This window comes from Anomalospiza imberbis, chromosome 1, assembly GCF_031753505.1.
Source record: "Anomalospiza imberbis isolate Cuckoo-Finch-1a 21T00152 chromosome 1, ASM3175350v1, whole genome shotgun sequence".
In the NCBI taxonomy this organism is placed as follows: Eukaryota; Metazoa; Chordata; class Aves; order Passeriformes; family Viduidae; genus Anomalospiza; species Anomalospiza imberbis.
Window position 1 is genome coordinate 7351628 of NC_089681.1, and position 21467 is coordinate 7373094.

Below are 21467 nucleotides of genomic sequence, written 5' to 3' on the forward strand. Positions count from 1 at the left end.
CCCGGGTTCACTCCTCCGGCTGCCCCCTGAAGCAGCAGCAGGAGAAAAGGCAGCACAGAGCCCTTCGGGCCGTCTTGGCCATGGAGCGCCATCGCCATCGGGCCAGGGGCTGCGGGACGCCTGCGCTGCCAGCGGGGAGGGCAGGAATGCTGCGTGCCCGGGGCTGGGCGGGCTCTGGGCAAGCCCCTGGCAGCAGCTCATCCCTGCAGGGCTTTTCCTGGGGAGGGGCGGCCTGGGCACAGCCAGCCTCCACATGTGCTTCGTCAGCCTTGTCCGCAGTATCGGCAGGTGTAGCACAAACCACAAACACGTGTATGTCTTCGGGCAGTGTCGTAGGAAGAGGCTCACAGTGCCCCTCGTTGCAGGGATCGCTGTCCAGGGGAGAAGCTGCTGGCTCTGCTCCCTCCTCTTGCAGTGGAAGGGACAAGGTGCTCTCTGGCACGCTGTCCCCCTCTTCTGCAGTGTCTCTGTCAGGGAGCTCTTCTTCCTCCCACTCTGCCGGTAGCTGGTCTATCCGAGTGTCCCTGGACAGCACGTCCTTGTTGTTAAAGAGAGACCACAGCTCTTCAAACAGGTCGGAAGGCATGAGCTGTGCACAGTTTTCGGCCTCTCCTGCACAGTCATTGGTGCAGCTGCAAAGGATGTGCACTGAGACGCTGTCTGCATCCAGGGAGGAGAGGTTGTCTTCCTCCAACTTCTCCAGCTCCTCTGCCTCTATATTCAGAAGATGCTTTGCAGCATCCTCAGGCCCAGTGCACGGCAGCTTGCCATGTGCAGTTTGCTCAGGCAGCTGATGAGTTTCCCTGTCACAGGGGCTTGCAGAGGAGGGAGAAGCTGAGAAGTCTGAGCATTCCTCAGGCTCTGATGTGGGCAAAAACTCATGGTGCCCCTCATCCCAGGGATCTTTGTCCAGGGCAGAAGCTCCTGCCTCTCCCTCTTTGTCTTTCAACAAGGCAAGGGATGTGCTCTGAGCATTACTGTGCCTGTCTCCTGCAGCGTCTGTTTCTGGGAGCTCTTCCTCTTCCCTCTTTGGCTCTTTTGGAGGAGTGTCCCAGCACTGTGAGTCGGCAGAGACAGACTGCTGCTCTGCCAACTGGGCAGGAGACAGGAGCTCAGAAGAGTTTCCTGTCTCTTCTGTGGTATCTTTGGTCCAGCTAAGAGCACTGGACATCCCCTGGGACTCTGCATTCGCCTCTTGGCAGAGACTTGACCAGTCCTGGCTCCAGATGGACGTAATGCATCTGTCTTCATAAAGGCACGGGGCAAGGCCTCTAAATGAGTCTCCATAGGTGTTGCCACCGTGCTCTTCCTGCACCTCATTGCGCTCCTCCATCTTGATGGGCTCCAGGTGGTTCCAAGCAGACTGGGTCCCTGTGCGGAGCGGTGTGCCACCTGCACGTCGCAGGGGTGGCAGGCGATGGCCCTGCCTTGCCGCTGACCCTCGCCAGAGCCTTTCAGCGGAGCTGTCTGGGGAAGGTGTTTCCTGGGCCCTGTCAGCAGCCATAGTGCCCCATGGAGAAGGTGGCACTAGGCCTCGGTAGCTGCTGGCTACGGCACCCGCAGACCACACTCTACGTCTGGGAGAAGACCAAGAGGCTTCTGGGGCTGCTGGCAGAGGGGGCAGCTTGATCCGTGGCGAGGTCGCTCTTGGCAGCTGAGGGCTGAGCTGGCAGGGAAGCGTCACTGGTAATGGAGGCAGCGAGTCTGACACGGACAATCTTTGTGGCCGTGTCACTGTGCTGCTGCGGGGCAGTGAGTGGCCTCCCTCCAAGCTGTCCTCCTGTGTGTAATGTCCTGGGAGGCCCCCTGAGGTGACCGGTCTGGGGAGCACATTGTCCCAGTAGACGGGCGTGATGGCTGTCCAGGTGACCTGCACTGCTGCCTGTGGCTGCCTGTGGGTCATCTGTGAGAAGCAGGAGGAGGTGTCTGATGGAGTCAGCTGTCTGGACACTCTGTCCCCACACATGGTTTCATGGCCCTCGTCCCAAGGCAGGTGCTGACCACAGCAGCCAGGCGGGGCTGGGCTCCCAGCTGCGCTCGCTGTCTCTGGGCCATTCCTCCACCCAGGCCCTCGTGGCGCCGGCTCCTCCCCAGAGCAAGGCCTGGAGCCAGGCCTGGCTCGTGGTCTCTGCCCCCAGCCCTCCCCCAGGTCCCACTGCAGCCTTTCCCTCCCTTCCCGTCCCTCACCTGTCGCCGCTTGGACAGCAGTGGCTGCCCCACATGGGACTGGCAGTGGGCATTCGCTTCCTGTCTCTTTGACATCTTGGCGGCGCTCTGATGAGCTCTGGCCAAGGGCACCCGGGAGATCTGCTTCCTCCTGAGGAGCTGCTGCCTCGTGAGAGAGCTGCTGCCTCCTCAGAGAGCTGCTCACCCGGGAGTGACAACACGAGGGGTTTGGCCCCACAAGAGCCCTCTGTGTCACCGCATGGACCTGTGTCACAATGGCCTCTGGGCACGATGCAACCGCGGGTCACAAAGGCCTGGTGGGCATGGCCACTCCTTGTCACAGAGGCCTGGTTGTTTTCCATGGACATGCCCCTGACCAAGAGTCCTGGGGCTTTCCATGGAAACACCCCCTGTAACACAGGTGTTGGTTAGGCCTTTGCCCTTCTGCTTTGCCTACGCTTTTTCCTCTCCCAATGATCTGCTGTTCTCCCTTTTCCTACCGTATGTGTTCCTGTCCTACACATCCCTAAAGAAGCCCTGTGCTCTGCCAAACTGCTTTTCCCACCCAGCTCACCACGTGTTCCACCCCTTGGCCCCCACCTCATGTAGAAAGATAATCAGGGAGGCAAAATCTCCATTAGCACTTCATCTGGCCACTACTGTAAAAGACAATAAAAAGTTCTTGCTTACAAATATTAACAAAAAAGGAGGACCAAGGAAAATCTCCATTCTTTATTGGCTATGCAGCGGGAATATGGTTGTGGAGGATGAGGAAAAGGCTGAGCTACGGAATGCCTTCTTTGCCTCAATCTTCTACAAGCAGATCAATTCTTGGAGGACAAGAAGCCCCCTGAGCCGGCAGACAGGGATGAGGAGCAGATGAGACCCCCTGTAATCCTGGTGGAAGTCATTAGTGACGTGCAGAGCCACTGAGACACTGACAAGTCTATGGGATTGGCTGGGAGTTGCCAAGGCGTGCTGAGGGAGTTGGCGGAAGAGCTCGCCAAGCTGCTCTCCATCCTTTCTTATCAGTCCTGGCCAGTTACATGGTCCCAGATGACTGGAGGTGCCAATGTGACAAACATGTCCAAGAAGGACTGTAGGGGAACTGCAGGCCTGTCAGCCTGACCTCGAGGCCTGGCAAGGTTCTGGAGCAGATCATCGTGAGGGGGATCACACGGCCAAGAGAGGACAGCTGAGGGATCAGGCCCGGTCAGTGTGGGCCTGCCTGAGCCACGTGATGTCCTTTGAGGAGCAAGGGACCCACCTCAGGGCTGAGGGAAAAACTGTGCATGGAGCCTCCCTGGACTTGAGCTGAGCCTTTGACTCCATCTCCCATAGCACAGTCCTGTTGACACGGGACTAATGAGAGATGCCTCTGCCCGAATTAAGGTGCCAATGAGACCACCTACCAAACTCAACAATGAGGATTTTATTTAACAATGAGTGGGAGGAAGAGAGATAGAAAGGAATAGAGGAGAGGAGGGTGAGAAGGGAAGTGGGGGCAGAGGAGTTGGGAGAGAGATGAAGCAGAAGACAGTCCATGACACTTGGTTCCAGTGGCATTGTTGTGGACAGGCTTAGAAAGTAAACTTTAAAATAACAAAAAGGAGGAAAGTTAATTAACAAAAAAGCAAGCCTGTTTATTACAAAACCAACAACCGGAAGCAAAATCCTTGGCTAGTCCGTAGACTGTTTCAACAACTTAGTAATTGTAACCTAGAGGTGTTTCCAAGGAAACCGGCTCTGAGAGAAGACCCGGGCGTCAGACACCCCAGGCCTTTTAAAGCCTCTCTCATCTCCTAATCGGGGCGCTCAGGATCCGTGCTGTGATAGGTCTATTTCTCCACTGCTTATAAGCTGGCTGCTTCTAAGTTGGCTTACAAGTTGGTGCAGTCTTGGCCAATCATTTTGGAGTTCTCGCCTCCTGTTGGTTGGTCTCCCAGTCTTGATGTAAGTTGTGGTTGTGTTCTATGATGTAATACTCCTGAAAGTTTCTCTGCCCTTTTACAAAGATTGGCACCCCATCTCCTCCCTGGTTCCATTCCCCCTTTATACATGAATAACAGTACTGGGTTTTAATATAACTAATCACAATTTGTTATTTGTATTAGCCACATTTAACTTGTATTAACAACATTCAACTTTGTAACAACATTTAACCATTGTTAACTACATTCTCCAAAAGTTTAAATTTTATTTTTGCTCATAAGAGTGTCACATTGGTCCTTCCTCACCATGCGCTTGTTTGCGCTGGGGGTCTCTGTGGTTCTTGTGGAGGTGAGGGCCCCTCGCCGTTCTTACAGGGTTAACACCTTTCTCCGGTCCTTGTTGTGAGTATTGAGGGAGGCGGTTTCCTAGTTTCCTCTTTGCCATGTGAAAGGAGGATGTCTTCCTTTGCCTGCAATGCTGAGGACCCACAGACCATTTCTCCATTCCAAATGCAACCTTGGGGGCAGAGGGGATGCAACCCCTCCCCGCCCCAGTGCAGACCGGGCCTAAAGTCGACTTCTATCTGGTTCTACCAAGGCAGTGCTCTCATTCTTCTTCAGCCAGCTCTCTCTGACCAGGCTTCCATGCTATTTTCTTGTGGATGCCAGGCTGGGGCCGGCAACAGGACCTGCCTTTGGCAAGTGGTTGCCTAAGGGCAAGCAGTCCTCATTGGTGACCGTCCCGGTGCTGGCCCCGGGTTCACTCCTCCGGCTGCCCCCTGAAGCAGCAGCAGGAGAAAAGGCAGCACAGAGCCCTTCGGGCCGTCTTGGCCATGGAGCGCCATCGCCATCGGGCCAGGGGCTGCGGGACGCCTGCGCTGCCAGCGGGGAGGGCAGGAATGCTGCGTGCCCGGGGCTGGGCAGGCTCTGGGCAAGCCCCTGGCAGCAGCTCATCCCTGCAGGGCTTTTCCTGGGGAGGGGCGGCCTGGGCACAGCCAGCCTCCACATGTGCTTCGTCAGCCTTGTCCGCAGTATCGGCAGGTGTAGCACAAACCACAAACACGTGTATGTCTTCGGGCAGTGTCGTAGGAAGAGGCTCACAGTGCCCCTCGTTGCAGGGATCGCTGTCCAGGGGAGAAGCTGCTGGCTCTGCTCCCTCCTCTTGCAGTGGAAGGGACAAGGTGCTCTCTGGCACGCTGTCCCCCTCTTCTGCAGTGTCTCTGTCAGGGAGCTCTTCTTCCTCCCACTCTGCCGGTAGCTGGTCTATCCGAGTGTCCCTGGACAGCACGTCCTTGTTGTTAAAGAGAGACCACAGCTCTTCAAACAGGTCGGAAGGCATGAGCTGTGCACAGTTTTCGGCCTCTCCTGCACAGTCATTGGTGCAGCTGCAAAGGATGTGCACTGAGACGCTGTCTGCATCCAGGGAGGAGAGGTTGTCTTCCTCCAACTTCTCCAGCTCCTCTGCCTCTATATTCAGAAGATGCTTTGCAGCATCCTCAGGCCCAGTGCACGGCAGCTTGCCATGTGCAGTTTGCTCAGGCAGCTGATGAGTTTCCCTGTCACAGGGGCTTGCAGATGAGGGAGAAGCTGAGAAGTCTGAGCATTCCTCAGGCTCTGATGTGGGCAAAAACTCATGGTGCCCCTCATCCCAGGGATCTTTGTCCAGGGCAGAAGCTCCTGCCTCTCCCTCTTTGTCTTTCAACAAGGCAAGGGATGTGCTCTGAGCATTACTGTGCCTGTCTCCTGCAGCGTCTGTTTCTGGGAGCTCTTCCTCTTCCCTCTTTGGCTCTTTTGGAGGAGTGTCCCAGCACTGTGAGTCGGCAGAGACAGACTGCTGCTCTGCCAGCTGGGCAGGAGACAGGAGCTCAGAAGAGTTTCCTGTCTCTTCTGTGGTATCTTTGGTCCAGCTAAGAGCACTGGACATCCCCTGGGACTCTGCATTCGCCTCTTGGCAGAGACTTGACCAGTCCTGGCTCCAGATGGACGTAATGCATCTGTCTTCATAAAGGCACGGGGCAAGGCCTCTAAATGAGTCTCCATAGGTGTTGCCACCGTGCTCTTCCTGCACCTCATTGCGCTCCTCCATCTTGATGGGCTCCAGGTGGTTCCAAGCAGACTGGGTCCCTGTGCGGAGCGGTGTGCCACCTGCACGTCGCAGGGGTGGCAGGCGATGGCCCTGCCTTGCCGCTGACCCTCGCCAGAGCCTTTCAGCGGAGCTGTCTGGGGAAGGTGTTTCCTGGGCCCTGTCAGCAGCCATAGTGCCCCATGGAGAAGGTGGCACTAGGCCTCGGTAGCTGCTGGCTACGGCACCCGCAGACCACACTCTGCGTCTGGGAGAAGACCAAGAGGCTTCTGGGGCTGCTGGCAGAGGGGGCAGCTTGATCCGTGGCGAGGTCGCTCTTGGCAGCTGAGGGCTGAGCTGGCAGGGAAGCGTCACTGGTAATGGAGGCAGCGAGTCTGACACGGACAATCTTTGTGGCCGTGTCACTGTGCTGCTGCGGGGCAGTGAGTGGCCTCCCTCCAAGCTGTCCTCCTGTGTGTAATGTCCTGGGAGGCCCCCTGAGGTGACCGGTCTGGAGAGCACATTGTCCCAGTAGACGGGCGTGATGGCTGTCCAGGTGACCTGCACTGCTGCCTGTGGCTGCCTGTGGGTCATCTGTGAGAAGCAGGAGGAGGTGTCTGATGGAGTCAGCTGTCTGGACACTCTGTCCCCACACATGGTTTCATGGCCCTCGTCCCAAGGCAGGTGCTGACCACAGCAGCCAGGCGGGGCTGGGCTCCCAGCTGCGCTCGCTGTCTCTGGGCCATTCCTCCACCCAGGCCCTCGTGGCGCCGGCTCCTCCCCAGAGCAAGGCCTGGAGCCAGGCCTGGCTCGTGGTCTCTGCCCCCAGCCCTCCCCCAGGTCCCACTGCAGCCTTTCCCTCCCTTCCCGTCCCTCACCTGTCGCCGCTTGGACAGCAGTGGCTGCCCCACATGGGACTGGCAGTGGGCATTCGCTTCCTGTCTCTTTGACATCTTGGCGGCGCTCTGATGAGCTCTGGCCAAGGGCACCCGGGAGATCTGCTTCCTCCTGAGGAGCTGCTGCCTCGTGAGAGAGCTGCTGCCTCCTCAGAGAGCTGCTCACCCGGGAGTGACAACACGAGGGGTTTGGCCCCACAAGAGCCCTCTGTGTCACCGCATGGACCTGTGTCACAATGGCCTCTGGGCACGATGCAACCGCGGGTCACAAAGGCCTGGTGGGCATGGCCACTCCTTGTCACAGAGGCCTGGTTGTTTTCCATGGACATGCCCCTGACCAAGAGTCCTGGGGCTTTCCATGGAAACACCCCCTGTAACACAGGTGTTGGTTAGGCCTTTGCCCTTCTGCTTTGCCTACGCTTTTTCCTCTCCCAATGATCTGCTGTTCTCCCTTTTCCTACCGTATGTGTTCCTGTCTTACACATCCCTAAAGAAGCCCTGTGCTCTGCCAAACTGCTTTTCCCACCCAGCTCACCACGTGTTCCACCCCTTGGCCCCCACCTCATGTAGAAAGATAATCAGGGAGGCAAAATCTCCATTAGCACTTCATCTGGCCACTACTGTAAAAGACAATAAAAAGTTCTTGCTTACAAATATTAACAAAAAAGGAGGACCAAGGAAAATCTCCATTCTTTATTGGCTATGCAGCGGGAATATGGTTGTGGAGGATGAGGAAAAGGCTGAGCTACGGAATGCCTTCTTTGCCTCAGTCTTCTACAAGCAGATCAATTCTTGGAGGACAAGAAGCCCCCTGAGCCGGCAGACAGGGATGAGGAGCAGATGAGACCCCCTGTAATCCTGGTGGAAGTCATTAGTGGCGTGCAGAGCCACTGAGACACTGACAAGTCTATGGGATTGGCTGGGAGTTGCCAAGGCGTGCTGAGGGAGTTGGCGGAAGAGCTCGCCAAGCTGCTCTCCATCCTTTCTTATCAGTCCTGGCCAGTTACATGGTCCCAGATGACTGGAGGTGCCAATGTGACAAACATGTCCAAGAAGGACTGTAGGGGAACTGCAGGCCTGTCAGCCTGACCTCGAGGCCTGGCAAGGTTCTGGAGCAGATCATCGTGAGGGGGATCACACGGCCAAGAGAGGACAGCTGAGGGATCAGGCCCGGTCAGTGTGGGCCTGCCTGAGCCACGTGATGTCCTTTGAGGAGCAAGGGACCCACCTCAGGGCTGAGGGAAAAACTGTGCATGGAGCCTCCCTGGACTTGAGCTGAGCCTTTGACTCCATCTCCCATAGCACAGTCCTGTTGACACGGGACTAATGAGAGATGCCTCTGCCCGAATTAAGGTGCCAATGAGACCACCTACCAAACTCAACAATGAGGATTTTATTTAACAATGAGTGGGAGGAAGAGAGATAGAAAGGAATAGAGGAGAGGAGGGTGAGAAGGGAAGTGGGGGCAGAGGAGTTGGGAGAGAGATGAAGCAGAAGACAGTCCATGACACTTGGTTCCAGTGGCATTGTTGTGGACAGGCTTAGAAAGTAAACTTTAAAATAACAAAAAGGAGGAAAGTTAATTAACAAAAAAGCAAGCCTGTTTATTACAAAACCAACAACCGGAAGCAAAATCCTTGGCTAGTCCGTAGACTGTTTCAACAACTTAGTAATTGTAACCTAGAGGTGTTTCCAAGGAAACCGGCTCTGAGAGAAGACCCGGGCGTCAGACACCCCAGGCCTTTTAAAGCCTCTCTCGCCTCCTAATCGGGGCGCTCAGGATCCGTGCTGTGATAGGTCTATTTCTCCACTGCTTATAAGCTGGCTGCTTCTAAGTTGGCTTACAAGTTGGTGCAGTCTTGGCCAATCATTTTGGAGTTCTCGCCTCCTGTTGGTTGGTCTCCCAGTCTTGATGTAAGTTGTGGTTGTGTTCTATGATGTAATACTCCTGAAAGTTTCTCTGCCCTTTTACAAAGATTGGCACCCCATCTCCTCCCTGGTTCCATTCCCCCTTTATACATGAATAACAGTACTGGGTTTTAATATAACTAATCACAATTTGTTATTTGTATTAGCCACATTTAACTTGTATTAACAACATTCAACTTTGTAACAACATTTAACCATTGTTAACTACATTCTCCAAAAGTTTAAATTTTATTTTTGCTCATAAGAGTGTCACATTGGTCCTTCCTCACCATGCGCTTGTTTGCGCTGGGGGTCTCTGTGGTTCTTGTGGAGGTGAGGGCCCCTCGCCGTTCTTACAGGGTTAACACCTTTCTCCGGTCCTTGTTGTGAGTATTGAGGGAGGCGGTTTCCTAGTTTCCTCTTTGCCATGTGAAAGGAGGATGTCTTCCTTTGCCTGCAATGCTGAGGACCCACAGACCATTTCTCCATTCCAAATGCAAACTTGGGGGCAGAGGGGATGCAACCCCTCCCCGCCCCAGTGCAGACCGGGCCTAAAGTCGACTTCTATCTGGTTCTACCAAGGCAGTGCTCTCATTCTTCTTCAGCCAGCTCTCTCTGACCAGGCTTCCATGCTATTTTCTTGTGGATGCCAGGCTGGGGCCGGCAACAGGACCTGCCTTTGGCAAGTGGTTGCCTAAGGGCAAGCAGTCCTCATTGGTGACCGTCCCGGTGCTGGCCCCGGGTTCACTCCTCCGGCTGCCCCCTGAAGCAGCAGCAGGAGAAAAGGCAGCACAGAGCCCTTCGGGCCGTCTTGGCCATGGAGCGCCATCGCCATCGGGCCAGGGGCTGCGGGACGCCTGCGCTGCCAGCGGGGAGGGCAGGAATGCTGCGTGCCCGGGGCTGGGCAGGCTCTGGGCAAGCCCCTGGCAGCAGCTCATCCCTGCAGGGCTTTTCCTGGGGAGGGGCGGCCTGGGCACAGCCAGCCTCCACATGTGCTTCGTCAGCCTTGTCCGCAGTATCGGCAGGTGTAGCACAAACCACAAACACGTGTATGTCTTCGGGCAGTGTCGTAGGAAGAGGCTCACAGTGCCCCTCGTTGCAGGGATCGCTGTCCAGGGGAGAAGCTGCTGGCTCTGCTCCCTCCTCTTGCAGTGGAAGGGACAAGGTGCTCTCTGGCACGCTGTCCCCCTCTTCTGCAGTGTCTCTGTCAGGGAGCTCTTCTTCCTCCCACTCTGCCGGTAGCTGGTCTATCCGAGTGTCCCTGGACAGCACGTCCTTGTTGTTAAAGAGAGACCACAGCTCTTCAAACAGGTCGGAAGGCATGAGCTGTGCACAGTTTTCGGCCTCTCCTGCACAGTCATTGGTGCAGCTGCAAAGGATGTGCACTGAGACGCTGTCTGCATCCAGGGAGGAGAGGTTGTCTTCCTCCAACTTCTCCAGCTCCTCTGCCTCTATATTCAGAAGATGCTTTGCAGCATCCTCAGGCCCAGTGCACGGCAGCTTGCCATGTGCAGTTTGCTCAGGCAGCTGATGAGTTTCCCTGTCACAGGGGCTTGCAGAGGAGGGAGAAGCTGAGAAGTCTGAGCATTCCTCAGGCTCTGATGTGGGCAAAAACTCATGGTGCCCCTCATCCCAGGGATCTTTGTCCAGGGCAGAAGCTCCTGCCTCTCCCTCTTTGTCTTTCAACAAGGCAAGGGATGTGCTCTGAGCATTACTGTGCCTGTCTCCTGCAGCGTCTGTTTCTGGGAGCTCTTCCTCTTCCCTCTTTGGCTCTTTTGGAGGAGTGTCCCAGCACTGTGAGTCGGCAGAGACAGACTGCTGCTCTGCCAACTGGGCAGGAGACAGGAGCTCAGAAGAGTTTCCTGTCTCTTCTGTGGTATCTTTGGTCCAGCTAAGAGCACTGGACATCCCCTGGGACTCTGCATTCGCCTCTTGGCAGAGACTTGACCAGTCCTGGCTCCAGATGGACGTAATGCATCTGTCTTCATAAAGGCACGGGGCAAGGCCTCTAAATGAGTCTCCATAGGTGTTGCCACCGTGCTCTTCCTGCACCTCATTGCGCTCCTCCATCTTGATGGGCTCCAGGTGGTTCCAAGCAGACTGGGTCCCTGTGCGGAGCGGTGTGCCACCTGCACGTCGCAGGGGTGGCAGGCGATGGCCCTGCCTTGCCGCTGACCCTCGCCAGAGCCTTTCAGCGGAGCTGTCTGGGGAAGGTGTTTCCTGGGCCCTGTCAGCAGCCATAGTGCCCCATGGAGAAGGTGGCACTAGGCCTCGGTAGCTGCTGGCTACGGCACCCGCAGACCACACTCTGCGTCTGGGAGAAGACCAAGAGGCTTCTGGGGCTGCTGGCAGAGGGGGCAGCTTGATCCGTGGCGAGGTCGCTCTTGGCAGCTGAGGGCTGAGCTGGCAGGGAAGCGTCACTGGTAATGGAGGCAGCGAGTCTGACACGGACAATCTTTGTGGCCGTGTGACTGTGCTGCTGCGGGGCAGTGAGTGGCCTCCCTCCAAGCTGTCCTCCTGTGTGTAATGTCCTGGGAGGCCCCCTGAGGTGACCGGTCTGGGGAGCACATTGTCCCAGTAGACGGGCGTGATGGCTGTCCAGGTGACCTGCACTGCTGCCTGTGGCTGCCTGTGGGTCATCTGTGAGAAGCAGGAGGAGGTGTCTGTTGGAGTCAGCTGTCTGGACACTCTGTCCCCACACATGGTTTCATGGCCCTCGTCCCAAGGCAGGTGCTGACCACAGCAGCCAGGCGGGGCTGGGCTCCCAGCTGCGCTCGCTGTCTCTGGGCCATTCCTCCACCCAGGCCCTCGTGGCGCCGGCTCCTCCCCAGAGCAAGGCCTGGAGCCAGGCCTGGCTCGTGGTCTCTGCCCCCAGCCCTCCCCCAGGTCCCACTGCAGCCTTTCCCTCCCTTCCCGTCCCTCACCTGTCGCCGCTTGGACAGCAGTGGCTGCCCCACATGGGACTGGCAGTGGGCATTCGCTTCCTGTCTCTTTGACATCTTGGCGGCGCTCTGATGAGCTCTGGCCAAGGGCACCCGGGAGATCTGCTTCCTCCTGAGGAGCTGCTGCCTCGTGAGAGAGCTGCTGCCTCCTCAGAGAGCTGCTCACCCGGGAGTGACAACACGAGGGGTTTGGCCCCACAAGAGCCCTCTGTGTCACCGCATGGACCTGTGTCACAATGGCCTCTGGGCACGATGCAACCGCGGGTCACAAAGGCCTGGTGGGCATGGCCACTCCTTGTCACAGAGGCCTGGTTGTTTTCCATGGACATGCCCCTGACCAAGAGTCCTGGGGCTTTCCATGGAAACACCCCCTGTAACACAGGTGTTGGTTAGGCCTTTGCCCTTCTGCTTTGCCTACGCTTTTTCCTCTCCCAATGATCTGCTGTTCTCCCTTTTCCTACCGTATGTGTTCCTGTCCTACACATCCCTAAAGAAGCCCTGTGCTCTGCCAAACTGCTTTTCCCACCCAGCTCACCACGTGTTCCACCCCTTGGCCCCCACCTCATGTAGAAAGATAATCAGGAAGGCAAAATCTCCATTAGCACTTCATCTGGCCACTACTGTAAAAGACAATAAAAAGTTCTTGCTTACAAATATTAACAAAAAAGGAGGACCAAGGAAAATCTCCATTCTTTATTGGCTATGCAGCGGGAATATGGTTGTGGAGGATGAGGAAAAGGCTGAGCTACTGAATGCCTTCTTTGCCTCAGTCTTCTACAAGCAGATCAATTCTTGGAGGACAAGAAGCCCCCTGAGCCGGCAGACAGGGATGAGGAGCAGATGAGACCCCCTGTAATCCTGGTGGAAGTCATTAGTGACGTGCAGAGCCACTGAGACACTGACAAGTCTATGGGATTGGCTGGGAGTTGCCAAGGCGTGCTGAGGGAGTTGGCGGAAGAGCTCGCCAAGCTGCTCTCCATCCTTTCTTATCAGTCCTGGCCAGTTACATGGTCCCAGATGACTGGAGGTGCCAATGTGACAAACATGTCCAAGAAGGACTGTAGGGGAACTGCAGGCCTGTCAGCCTGACCTCGAGGCCTGGCAAGGTTCTGGAGCAGATCATCGTGAGGGGGATCACACGGCCAAGAGAGGACAGCTGAGGGATCAGGCCCGGTCAGTGTGGGCCTGCCTGAGCCACGTGATGTCCTTTGAGGAGCAAGGGACCCACCTCAGGGCTGAGGGAAAAACTGTGCATGGAGCCTCCCTGGACTTGAGCTGAGCCTTTGACTCCATCTCCCATAGCACAGTCCTGTTGACACGGGACTAATGAGAGATGCCTCTGCCCGAATTAAGGTGCCAATGAGACCACCTACCAAACTCAACAATGAGGATTTTATTTAACAATGAGTGGGAGGAAGAGAGATAGAAAGGAATAGAGGAGAGGAGGGTGAGAAGGGAAGTGGGGGCAGAGGAGTTGGGAGAGAGATGAAGCAGAAGACAGTCCATGACACTTGGTTCCAGTGGCATTGTTGTGGACAGGCTTAGAAAGTAAACTTTAAAATAACAAAAAGGAGGAAAGTTAATTAACAAAAAAGCAAGCCTGTTTATTACAAAACCAACAACCGGAAGCAAAATCCTTGGCTAGTCCGTAGACTGTTTCAACAACTTAGTAATTGTAACCTAGAGGTGTTTCCAAGGAAACCGGCTCTGAGAGAAGACCCGGGTGTCAGACACCCCAGGCCTTTTAAAGCCTCTCACATCTCCTAATCGGGGCGCTCAGGATCCGTGCTGTGATAGGTCTATTTCTCCACTGCTTATAAGCTGGCTGCTTCTAAGTTGGCTTACAAGTTGGTGCAGTCTTGGCCAATCATTTTGGAGTTCTCGCCTCCTGTTGGTTGGTCTCCCAGTCTTGATGTAAGTTGTGGTTGTTTTCTATGATGTAATACTCCTGAAAGTTTCTCTGCCCTTTTACAAAGATTGGCACCCCATCTCCTCCCTGGATCCATTCCCCCTTTATACATGAATAACAGTACTGGGTTTTAATATAACTAATCACAATTTGTTGTTTGTATTAGCCACATTTAACTTGTATTAACAACATTCAACTTTGTAACAACATTTAACCATTGTTAACTACATTCTCCAAAAGTTTAAATTTTATTTTTGTTCATAAGAGTGTCACATTGGTCCTTCCTCACCATGCGCTTGTTTGCGCTGGGGGTCTCTGTGGTTCTTGTGGAGGTGAGGGCCCCTCGCCGTTCTTACAGGGTTAACACCTTTCTCCGGTCCTTGTTGTGAGTATTGAGGGAGGCGGTTTCCTAGTTTCCTCTTTGCCATGTGAAAGGAGGATGTCTTCCTTTGCCTGCAATGCTGAGGACCCACAGACCATTTCTCCATTCCAAATGCAACCTTGGGGGCAGAGGGGATGCAACCCCTCCCCGCCCCAGTGCAGACCGGGCCTAAAGTCGACTTCTATCTGGTTCTACCAAGGCAGTGCTCTCATTCTTCTTCAGCCAGCTCTCTCTGACCAGGCTTCCATGCTATTTTCTTGTGGATGCCAGGCTGGGGCCGGCAACAGGACCTGCCTTTGGCAAGTGGTTGCCTAAGGGCAAGCAGTCCTCATTGGTGACCGTCCCGGTGCTGGCCCCGGGTTCACTCCTCCGGCTGCCCCCTGAAGCAGCAGCAGGAGAAAAGGCAGCACAGAGCCCTTCGGGCCGTCTTGGCCATGGAGCGCCATCGCCATCGGGCCAGGGGCTGCGGGACGCCTGCGCTGCCAGCGGGGAGGGCAGGAATGCTGCGTGCCCGGGGCTGGGCGGGCTCTGGGCAAGCCCCTGGCAGCAGCTCATCCCTGCAGGGCTTTTCCTGGGGAGGGGCGGCCTGGGCACAGCCAGCCTCCACATGTGCTTCGTCAGCCTTGTCCGCAGTATCGGCAGGTGTAGCACAAGCCACAAACACGTGTATGTCTTCGGGCAGTGTCGTAGGAAGAGGCTCACAGTGCCCCTCGTTGCAGGGATCGCTGTCCAGGGGAGAAGCTGCTGGCTCTGCTCCCTCCTCTTGCAGTGGAAGGGACAAGGTGCTCTCTGGCACGCTGTCCCCCTCTTCTGCAGTGTCTCTGTCAGGGAGCTCTTCTTCCTCCCACTCTGCCGGTAGCTGGTCTATCCGAGTGTCCCTGGACAGCACGTCCTTGTTGTTAAAGAGAGACCACAGCTCTTCAAACAGGTCGGAAGGCATGAGCTGTGCACAGTTTTCGGCCTCTCCTGCACAGTCATTGGTGCAGCTGCAAAGGATGTGCACTGAGACGCTGTCTGCATCCAGGGAGGAGAGGTTGTCTTCCTCCAACTTCTCCAGCTCCTCTGCCTCTATATTCAGAAGATGCTTTGCAGCATCCTCAGGCCCAGTGCACGGCAGCTTGCCATGTGCAGTTTGCTCAGGCAGCTGATGAGTTTCCCTGTCACAGGGGCTTGCAGATGAGGGAGAAGCTGAGAAGTCTGAGCATTCCTCAGGCTCTGATGTGGGCAAAAACTCATGGTGCCCCTCATCCCAGGGATCTTTGTCCAGGGCAGAAGCTCCTGCCTCTCCCTCTTTGTCTTTCAACAAGGCAAGGGATGTGCTCTGAGCATTACTGTGCCTGTCTCCTGCAGCGTCTGTTTCTGGGAGCTCTTCCTCTTCCCTCTTTGGCTCTTTTGGAGGAGTGTCCCAGCACTGTGAGTCGGCAGAGACAGACTGCTGCTCTGCCAGCTGGGCAGGAGACAGGAGCTCAGAAGAGTTTCCTGTCTCTTCTGTGGTATCTTTGGTCCAGCTAAGAGCACTGGACATCCCCTGGGACTCTGCATTCGCCTCTTGGCAGAGACTTGACCAGTCCTGGCTCCAGATGGACGTAATGCATCTGTCTTCATAAAGGCACGGGGCAAGGCCTCTAAATGAGTCTCCATAGGTGTTGCCACCGTGCTCTTCCTGCACCTCATTGCGCTCCTCCATCTTGATGGGCTCCAGGTGGTTCCAAGCAGACTGGGTCCCTGTGCGGAGCGGTGTGCCACCTGCACGTCGCAGGGGTGGCAGGCGATGGCCCTGCCTTGCCGCTGACCCTCGCCAGAGCCTTTCAGCGGAGCTGTCTGGGGAAGGTGTTTCCTGGGCCCTGTCAGCAGCCATAGTGCCCCATGGAGAAGGTGGCACTAGGCCTCGGTAGCTGCTGGCTACGGCACCCGCAGACCACACTCTGCGTCTGGGAGAAGACCAAGAGGCTTCTGGGGCTGCTGGCAGAGGGGGCAGCTTGATCCGTGGCGAGGTCGCTCTTGGCAGCTGAGGGCTGAGCTGGCAGGGAAGCGTCACTGGTAATGGAGGCAGCGAGTCTGACACGGACAATCTTTGTGGCCGTGTGACTGTGCTGCTGCGGGGCAGTGAGTGGCCTCCCTCCAAGCTGTCCTCCTGTGTGTAATGTCCTGGGAGGCCCCCTGAGGTGACCGGTCTGGGGAGCACATTGTCCCAGTAGACGGGCGTGATGGCTGTCCAGGTGACCTGCACTGCTGCCTGTGGCTGCCTGTGGGTCATCTGTGAGAAGCAGGAGGAGGTGTCTGATGGAGTCAGCTGTCTGGACACTCTGTCCCCACACATGGTTTCATGGCCCTCGTCCCAAGGCAGGTGCTGACCACAGCAGCCAGGCTGGGCTGGGCTCCCAGCTGCGCTCGCTGTCTCTGGGCCATTCCTCCACCCAGGCCCTCGTGGCGCCGGCTCCTCCCCAGAGCAAGGCCTGCAGCCAGGCCTGGCTCGTGGTCTCTGCCCCCAGCCCTCCCCCAGGTCCCACTGCAGCCTTTCCCTCCCTTCCCGTCCCTCACCTGTCGCCGCTTGGACAGCAGTGGCTGCCCCACATGGGACTGGCAGTGGGCATTCGCTTCCTGTCTCTTTGACATCTTGGCGGCGCTCTGATGAGCTCTGGCCAAGGGCACCCGGGAGATCTGCTTCCTCCTGAGGAGCTGCTGCCTCGTGAGAGAGCTGCTGCCTCCTCAGAGAGCTGCTCACCCGGGAGTGACAACACGAGGGGTTTGGCCCCACAAGAGCCCTCTGTGTCACCGCATGGACCTGTGTCACAATGGCCTCTGGGCACGATGCAACCGCGGGTCACAAAGGCCTGGTGGGCATGGCCACTCCTTGTCACAGAGGCCTGGTTGTTTTCCATGGACATGCCCCTGACCAAGAGTCCTGGGGCTTTCCATGGAAACACCCCCTGTAACACAGGTGTTGGTTAGGCCTTTGCCCTTCTGCTTTGCCTACGCTTTTTCCTCTCCCAATGATCTGCTGTTCTCCCTTTTCCTACCGTATGTGTTCCTGTCCTACACATCCCTAAAGAAGCCCTGTGCTCTGCCAAACTGCTTTTCCCACCCAGCTCACCACGTGTTCCACCCCTTGGCCCCCACCTCATGTAGAAAGATAATCAGGAAGGCAAAATCTCCATTAGCACTTCATCTGGCCACTACTGTAAAAGACAATAAAAAGTTCTTGCTTACAAATATTAACAAAAAAGGAGGACCAAGGAAAATCTCCATTCTTTATTGGCTATGCAGCGGGAATATGGTTGTGGAGGATGAGGAAAAGGCTGAGCTACTGAATGCCTTCTTTGCCTCAGTCTTCTACAAGCAGATCAATTCTTGGAGGACAAGAAGCCCCCTGAGCCGGCAGACAGGGATGAGGAGCAGATGAGACCCCCTGTAATCCTGGTGGAAGTCATTAGTGGCGTGCAGAGCCACTGAGACACTGACAAGTCTATGGGATTGGCTGGGAGTTGCCAAGGCGTGCTGAGGGAGTTGGCAGAAGAGCTCGCCAAGCTGCTCTCCATCCTTTCTTATCAGTCCTGGCCAGTTACATGGTCCCAGATGACTGGAGGTGCCAATGTGACAAACATGTCCAAGAAGGACTGTAGGGGAACTGCAGGCCTGTCAGCCTGACCTCGAGGCCTGGCAAGGTTCTGGAGCAGATCATCGTGAGGGGGATCACACGGCCAAGAGAGGACAGCTGAGGGATCAGGCCCGGTCAGTGTGAGCCTGCCTGAGCCACGTGATGTCCTTTGAGGAGCAAGGGACCCACCTCAGGGCTGAGGGAAAAACTGTGCATGGAGCCTCCCTGGACTTGAGCTGAGCCTTTGACTCCATCTCCCATAGCACAGTCCTGTTGACACGGGACTAATGAGAGATGCCTCTGCCCGAATTAAGGTGCCAATGAGACCACCTACCAAACTCAACAATGAGGATTTTATTTAACAATGAGTGGGAGGAAGAGAGATAGAAAGGAATAGAGGAGAGGAGGGTGAGAAGGGAAGTGGGGGCAGAGGAGTTGGGAGAGAGATGAAGCAGAAGACAGTCCATGACACTTGGTTCCAGTGGCATTGTTGTGGACAGGCTTAGAAAGTAAACTTTAAAATAACAAAAAGGAGGAAAGTTAATTAACAAAAAAGCAAGCCTGTTTATTACAAAACCAACAACCGGAAGCAAAATCCTTGGCTAGTCCGTAGACTGTTTCAACAACTTAGTAATTGTAACCTAGAGGTGTTTCCAAGGAAACCGGCTCTGAGAGAAGACCCGGGTGTCAGACACCCCAGGCCTTTTAAAGCCTCTCACATCTCCTAATCGGGGCGCTCAGGATCCGTGCTGTGATAGGTCTATTTCTCCACTGCTTATAAGCTGGCTGCTTCTAAGTTGGCTTACAAGTTGGTGCAGTCTTGGCCAATCATTTTGGAGTTCTCGCCTCCTGTTGGTTGGTCTCCCAGTCTTGATGTAAGTTGTGGTTGTTTTCTATGATGTAATACTCCTGAAAGTTTCTCTGCCCTTTTACAAAGATTGGCACCCCATCTCCTCCCTGGATCCATTCCCCCTTTATACATGAATAACAGTACTGGGTTTTAATATAACTAATCACAATTTGTTGTTTGTATTAGCCACATTTAACTTGTATTAACAACATTCAACTTTGTAACAACATTTAACCATTGTTAACTACATTCTCCAAAAGTTTAAATTTTATTTTTGTTCATAAGAGTGTCACATTGGTCCTTCCTCACCATGCGCTTGTTTGCGCTGGGGGTCTCTGTGGTTCTTGTGGAGGTGAGGGCCCCTCGCCGTTCTTACAGGGTTAACACCTTTCTCCGGTCCTTGTTGTGAGTATTGAGGGAGGCGGTTTCCTAGTTTCCTCTTTGCCATGTGAAAGGAGGATGTCTTCCTTTGCCTGCAATGCTGAGGACCCACAGACCATTTCTCCATTCCAAATGCAACCTTGGGGGCAGAGGGGATGCAACCCCTCCCCGCCCCAGTGCAGACCGGGCCTAAAGTCGACTTCTATCTGGTTCTACCAAGGCAGTGCTCTCATTCTTCTTCAGCCAGCTCTCTCTGACCAGGCTTCCATGCTATTTTCTTGTGGATGCCAGGCTGGGGCCGGCAACAGGACCTGCCTTTGGCAAGTGGTTGCCTAAGGGCAAGCAGTCCTCATTGGTGACCGTCCCGGTGCTGGCCCCGGGTTCACTCCTCCGGCTGCCCCCTGAAGCAGCAGCAGGAGAAAAGGCAGCACAGAGCCCTTCGGGCCGTCTTGGCCATGGAGCGCCATCGCCATCGGGCCAGGGGCTGCGGGACGCCTGCGCTGCCAGCGGGGAGGGCAGGAATGCTGCGTGCCCGGGGCTGGGCGGGCTCTGGGCAAGCCCCTGGCAGCAGCTCATCCCTGCAGGGCTTTTCCTGGGGAGGGGCGGCCTGGGCACAGCCAGCCTCCACATGTGCTTCGTCAGCCTTGTCCGCAGTATCGGCAGGTGTAGCACAAGCCACAAACACGTGTATGTCTTCGGGCAGTGTCGTAGGAAGAGGCTCACAGTGCCCCTCGTTGCAGGGATCGCTGTCCAGGGGAGAAGCTGCTGGCTCTGCTCCCTCCTCTTGCAGTGGAAGGGACAAGGTGCTCTCTGGCACGCTGTCCCCCTCTTCTGCAGTGTCTCTGTCAGGGAGCTCTTCTTCCTCCCACTCTGCCGGTAGCTGGTCTATCCGAGTGTCCCTGGACAGCACGTCCTTGTTGTTAAAGAGAGACCACAGCTCTTCAAACAGGTCGGAAGGCATGAGCTGTGCACAGTTTTCGGCCTCTCCTGCACAGTCATTGGTGCAGCTGCAAAGGATGTGCACTGAGACGCTGTCTGCATCCAGGGAGGAGAGGTTGTCTTCCTCCAACTTCTCCAGCTCCTCTGCCTCTATATTCAGAAGATGCTTTGCAGCATCCTCAGGCCCAGTGCACGGCAGCTTGCCATGTGCAGTTTGCTCAGGCAGCTGATGAGTTTCCCTGTCACAGGGGCTTGCAGATGAGGGAGAAGCTGAGAAGTCTGAGCATTCCTCAGGCTCTGATGTGGGCAAAAACTCATGGTGCCCCTCATCCCAGGGATCTTTGTCCAGGGCAGAAGCTCCTGCCTCTCCCTCTTTGTCTTTCAACAAGGCAAGGGATGTGCTCTGAGCATTACTGTGCCTGTCTCCTGCAGCGTCTGTTTCTGGGAGCTCTTCCTCTTCCCTCTTTGGCTCTTTTGGAGGAGTGTCCCAGCACTGTGAGTCGGCAGAGACAGACTGCTGCTCTGCCAGCTGGGCAGGAGACAGGAGCTCAGAAGAGTTTCCTGTCTCTTCTGTGGTATCTTTGGTCCAGCTAAGAGCACTGGACATCCCCTGGGACTCTGCATTCGCCTCTTGGCAGAGACTTGACCAGTCCTGGCTCCAGATGGACGTAATGCATCTGTCTTCATAAAGGCACGGGGCAAGGCCTCTAAATGAGTCTCCATAGGTGTTGCCACCGTGCTCTTCCTGCACCTCATTGCGCTCCTCCATCTTGATGGGCTCCAGGTGGTTCCAAGCAGACTGGGTCCCTGTGCGGAGCGGTGTGCCACCTGCACGTCGCAGGGGTGGCAGGCGATGGCCCTGCCTTGCCGCTGACCCTCGCCAGAGCCTTTCAGCGGAGCTGTCTGGGGAAGGTGTTTCCTGGGCCCTGTCAGCAGCCATAGTGCCCCATGGAGAAGGTGGCACTAGGCCTCGGTAGCTGCTGGCTACGGCACCCGCAGACCACACTCTGCGTCTGGGAGAAGACCAAGAGGCTTCTGGGGCTGCTGGCAGAGGGGGCAGCTTGATCCGTGGCGAGGTCGCTCTTGGCAGCTGAGGGCTGAGCTGGCAGGGAAGCGTCACTGGTAATGGAGGCAGCGAGTCTGACACGGACAATCTTTGTGGCCGTGTGACTGTGCTGCTGCGGGGCAGTGAGTGGCCTCCCTCCAAGCTGTCCTCCTGTGTGTAATGTCCTGGGAGGCCCCCTGAGGTGACCGGTCTGGGGAGCACATTGTCCCAGTAGACGGGCGTGATGGCTGTCCAGGTGACCTGCACTGCTGCCTGTGGCTGCCTGTGGGTCATCTGTGAGAAGCAGGAGGAGGTGTCTGATGGAGTCAGCTGTCTGGACACTCTGTCCCCACACATGGTTTCATGGCCCTCGTCCCAAGGCAGGTGCTGACCACAGCAGCCAGGCTGGGCTGGGCTCCCAGCTGCGCTCGCTGTCTCTGGGCCATTCCTCCACCCAG

General features: G+C 55.9%; 1 protein-coding gene across 1 annotated transcript in view; it reads right to left on the bottom strand.

Moving 5' to 3' along the window:
• Positions 1-2604, bottom strand: part of LOC137474847 (uncharacterized) — a 739674-nt gene extending 737070 nt beyond the window's left edge. Inside the window, exon 1 of the mRNA XM_068191879.1 lies at positions 2188-2604. Within this exon, the coding sequence (XP_068047980.1) occupies positions 2188-2262 (75 nt within the window). The 5' untranslated portion in view covers positions 2263-2604. The remainder of the gene's footprint in view (positions 1-2187) is intronic.
• Positions 2605-21467: the final 18863 nt, after the last annotated feature.